We start from the raw sequence: 4,723 nt of genomic DNA on the forward strand, positions 1-4,723 counted from the left end.
CCCTGGCCTGGCCGCGGCCCCAGTCTACGGGGGGAGGCGCCGGGCCCTGACTAGGAGCTGCCACAGTGACAAAGCCAGGCTACACCTGGCTCGCTGTCTACAGCTGCTGAGGGACGCTAGGTTGGCAGGGAGGCCTAGAGAATGGAGCCGGCACTGTGTCTGAGCCTTTGCTGTAGGGAAGAGAGGTACCCAGCACTGGGGCAGCACTGAGCTGGGGCATATGCAGGCTGTGGGGTAAATTATGCAGGCTGGCACTGAAACCCAGAAGAAATTTCACCACCTCTACCGCCATGTGAACTAGCTCAGGGAAGACTAAGCTCCTGGAGTGGCGTGGGAGGTGCAGGGAGTGGGAAGGGCAGTGCTGACCTGGCTGAAGGTCTCCACAGTGGTCTTGAGGTAGAGCAGCACCTGCTTGGCCGCACGTGGGAGCTGGTGCCCGGCCAGGTGTGCAACAGCGGCCTGCAGCTGTGTCTGTACAGGCTCATCTCGGAGTGCCTGGCCCTCATAGGCCGTCTGCAGCAGGGCAGAGAAGGATGAGGCGGCAGCTGGTGTAGACCGGGGTGAGAGGCTACCTGAGGCCTGGAACAGCTAAAGGAGGCAGCAGAAAGGGAAAAGAAATCAGCACAGATGAAAACAGGGCACAGCTGGTAACGGTGACATGGTGACAGGCACAATGAAGAGACATTTTACCAGAATCACACACCAAGACCACGACCATGGAGCCACTGGATTTTACGTAAATACACTAAGTTCTGACAGGCTCAGACACACGTCCGCAGAGTGCATGAACACTGCTACCACATGAACGTGCAGAGCTGGGAGACACCCACATCTCGTGGACAGCAAGACCTGCGGTCAGGAGGTGCACATGGCAGCTTGTTTTCAACGACAGCACCTGCATTGGGATGCGGGGCACCCTCAATAGGGTCCTGTCACACTGTGATCCCCTTTCTCCAGTCCCTGTCCCCTCAGGACCCTGGACACCTGCACATGCACCTGGCATATTTCCAGGAAGCCCCGGGGATCCAAACCCAGAGTCATCACAGGGCTCCTCTCCTGCCCAACACTGCGTCAGGAATATACCACAGCAGGCGGGTGGGAGACAGGGTTTTAACCACAGGCACTGCTGCATTCCTGATCCCTACTCCACCTTGATGAGCCACTGGAAACCAAGAATCACACAAGTAGAGGAGCCTACTTTTGCACCTTCTGAGGACCTCTCCTCCATAAGCCTCAGAATATCTTGTTGGGAGAAAAGAGAGGTAACAGACGAGATAAAGAAATTTCTCAACACTCAACTGAAATAGCTCATTCCTCCTAATATAATTCCTAAACTTCCTTTTTAATTTACCCCACAAGGCTTACATTACAACTGCAAACACTCAGGGCCAGCAGATGGTGTAGCAGTTATGCCACTGAACTCCCACATGGCCGACCGTGGTTTGAGTCCCATACCCGGGGCTTGAAAATCACATCAAGCGCATGTGCGTGCATACATGCCCAAGATTTCGGGAGGAGAATGGAGAAGGGACTGTGGTGCAGCTATCCCCACGGGGAGGGATTTCTCACTTTCCTTCTCACTGTGTCTCTCTTTCTCTGGCAAGTGCACGCACCTTAGGGCAAAAACCTCTTTAAAAAAAAAAGTTGCAAACACTTAACTTTCCAAGGCTTGTAAAACCCTGAAACTCAGTGTCCTCACTGTAGTCCCCAGATCAGCAGCAGCATCCCCCAGGAATGTGTGAAAAATTTGAAATGTGAGGCCCCAATGGCTGCATTTGAATAAGCCCTCCAGAGGGTCTGATACTTGCTGAAGGGTACAGATGTCCACTGTGATTTGCTCCAGAGGGTAGACAGTCACACTCAGGTCTCACCAGGGACAACACTGATCTCTTACACCTCCACAGTAGCTGCTGTTTTGCTAAAAGGTGTGCCCGTTGTTACAGATGTGGCTTCTGGATCCAGACTGCCTGGGTTGAAGCCTGAGGCCACCCCTGGCTGGCAGTGGAACCACTCTGTGCCTTAGTTTCCCCGTGTGTATAAAGGATGGTTAAGAACCTCGACCTTCTCAGAATTGTCGTGAGGATTAAATGGCTTAAAATGCACACGGTACACTTAGCATGGGGCCCATCATCCCCATAATAAACAGGACACATGCAATCAGTATTGGCTACTGCTACCAGTACCACAAGACAAGGAAGCCCTACACTGTCTGCTTTCTTAAGTGCTCCCAAAATTGAATAAATACACAAAAATGCATACTAAAGAGAACTTCCTGCCCCCCGCATCATTCATAATAATCTGCACTGGAGCCAAGATCCCATTACTAGACTATAGTGCCTGCCACAAGAAAACCTTTTGTTTCTCCTTTGTTTTTCTGGTTTTAGCAGAATGGAGTCTGTTGGAGCCATGAGGGACCAGTTCTAACAGCCGGGCACAGGAAGTCTAGGAGCATGCTAAGGTTTGCACGAGAGAGCTAGAGACAAGCATGCCCAGATGCCCTGGTAAGGAAAAAAGGAAAAGGAGACCTCTTACCCCAAGCTGAAACAATTAGCCAATTATGATCATTACAAGCCAGTAGAAAATTTCATTTTGCTGCATTACTGAGTCCTTTGTGTTTCAGTCACATTTGCTGAGCAACAGTAACAGCACTTAGCCTCCTCCCTTATGTAGGGACATTACAAGGTCAAGTAATGTCACCCTGCAAGCTGTATGGCTATCCAGTCACACAGCTGCAGTACTGCCAGCTACAGCCCCAGGGAGGAGACCCTCAACAGAAGTGCATCACAGCTGCAGCTCACCCCAGCCTCACGGGCTTGCTCTGGGATCCAGAGGGTGTAGTATCTGTTAAACCAGGAGAGCTGATGGCAGCAAGGTGGGCCTGGAGCTTCAAACTTGTCATAAGCCTGGAGCAGAAGACACAGAGCCAAAGGGTCCCTCTGAGTGTGAAGAAGGTCACTCAGCACTGCTGTCAGATAGGCCACGATCCTTTCGCCTACAAAGGAATGACAAGCGTAGAAGAGGTTTGCCAGGACTGCTGTTCTGTGATCCCCCAACGCCACCTCCTCCCACATACATGTGAAGCCAGAAAAATACACGCCAACTCCACAGGAGTAGCCACATAGGAAGGTGGGTGCGGAGTGAACTAGGATCCACTCTAATAAACCTAAGGTGTATGTCAGTGATCAGGCCTTGGGGCACAGGGGTGGAAACCCAGGCAGCTAAGAAGTTAGGCAAAAAGTCACCTGAAACTGGACTTGCTAGATGTTCCCCATTCCATCTCCTCTGCCCCTAACTGCTGCTGCAGGTAAGACAGGACCATGGCTTAGCACTTCTAGGCCAAAACCCTCCCTGACTATCCACTGTCTCCCCACCAACAATAATCCCAGAGGCCTCATGTTGAGATGGCACAGCCAGAATGGGAGTTGCCAGGATCTCTGAGCTACATCGTGGAGGACAGCCCCTAGAGGAGCATCCTGCCCAGGACTAAACTACAAGGTTGAAGAACACTTTTACTGATGAACCCAGTGTCGTAGTGGGCTTATGTGTTACTGCAGCAAAGTCCAAGTGCTCCTGGAGCTAAGTTGCCTGGAAAACCAGCAAATAGTAAGTGAATGGTTCATCCTTAGCATCAAGGATACATAGTGAAAAGAAGACATCAGTCTGACAGCTAGGGCATGGAGCTCTGCACACATTCAGACCCAGCCCTTAAATGACTGATGTCCTAGCAGCCTCGCCAACCTCAAGGTGCCTTTCCTGCACTGTGAGTTCTGTGGCTGGCTCCTAACACCTTGTGGGTCTGAATACTCATGCCCTGGGTTATCAAAAAATGTTTCTAGCTCCCATCACACACAGACCCAGTCAACATGACACAGCCAGAACATTCTGACCCTCACAAATACCTGCTCCACTTTCTGTCCCAAGGAGCAGCTTGTTCCTGGCTTCCAGGGCTGCAGGAACCACTGCACTGAACGGGAACGTGAGCAGGATCATGTCTTCATTTAACGAGAACCCGATTTCCTCATCCAAGCCTTCGCTGCCCTCAACCAGCACGTCCACCATGTCGAGAACATCTGAACAGAAAGGAGGAGGTCTAGCTGAGGCGAGAGCCATCAGAGGCTCCACCACAATACCCCACCCCCAGCAAGGGTGACAATTCACAAAAAGAGACAAAACAAAAGCTAAAGTTCTCTCAGCAGAAATGCTTAGCACAGTTATATCCTAAACAGATGAAGACAGTGTCTTCTAGTCTTCATGACCTTTGTCAGACAAGAAGCAAGATATTCAGCTGAGGTGACAATAAGCTCAAGTTTCCTCAAACTGACCTAGATATTCAGGCATGCAAGTCAAAATCTGAGGAACAAAACAGTGAAAGGGTGCAAACGGAGCCAGCGTGTCTGGGGTCAAATCCTGCCTTTGCGACGCAGTAGCTGTGTGTATGTGAACAAATCACTTAACTACTCTGTGCCTCACCTGCCTTTTCCATGGAGAAAGTGAGGATCATAAAACTACCCTCCTTCCTAGGGTTCTCCAAAAGGCTTATGTGAGTTACGATTTGTAAAGATCTTAGCTTAAGATCTGTAAAGAGCTGCAACAATGAAAACACTCCAGCAAGCCAGACCTACATGTATTTCCCATTATACGAATAAATAAGGCAAATTTCACTTCCGGGGAACGTGAAGAAATGGCATGTCCGCTCTTTGCCTAAGGCACTGATGCCATTCCT

General features: G+C 50.5%; 1 protein-coding gene across 2 annotated transcripts in view; it reads right to left on the reverse strand.

Moving 5' to 3' along the window:
• URB1 (URB1 ribosome biogenesis factor) overlaps positions 1 to 4,723 on the reverse strand; it is an 89,591-nt gene that overhangs the window by 39,143 nt on the left and 45,725 nt on the right. For both annotated transcript variants that reach the window (XM_027773950.1, XM_006153865.3), the window contains exons 18-20: positions 3,900 to 4,070; positions 2,799 to 2,992; positions 367 to 588 (exon numbers count right to left, since the gene is read on the reverse strand). In XM_027773950.1, coding sequence (XP_027629751.1) covers positions 367 to 588; positions 2,799 to 2,992; positions 3,900 to 4,070 — 587 coding nt within the window. The remainder of the gene's footprint in view (positions 1 to 366; positions 589 to 2,798; positions 2,993 to 3,899; positions 4,071 to 4,723) is intronic.

Source organism: Tupaia chinensis, unplaced genomic scaffold, assembly GCF_000334495.1.
Source record: "Tupaia chinensis unplaced genomic scaffold, TupChi_1.0 Scaffold000392_1, whole genome shotgun sequence".
Classification (NCBI taxonomy): Eukaryota; Metazoa; Chordata; class Mammalia; order Scandentia; family Tupaiidae; genus Tupaia; species Tupaia belangeri.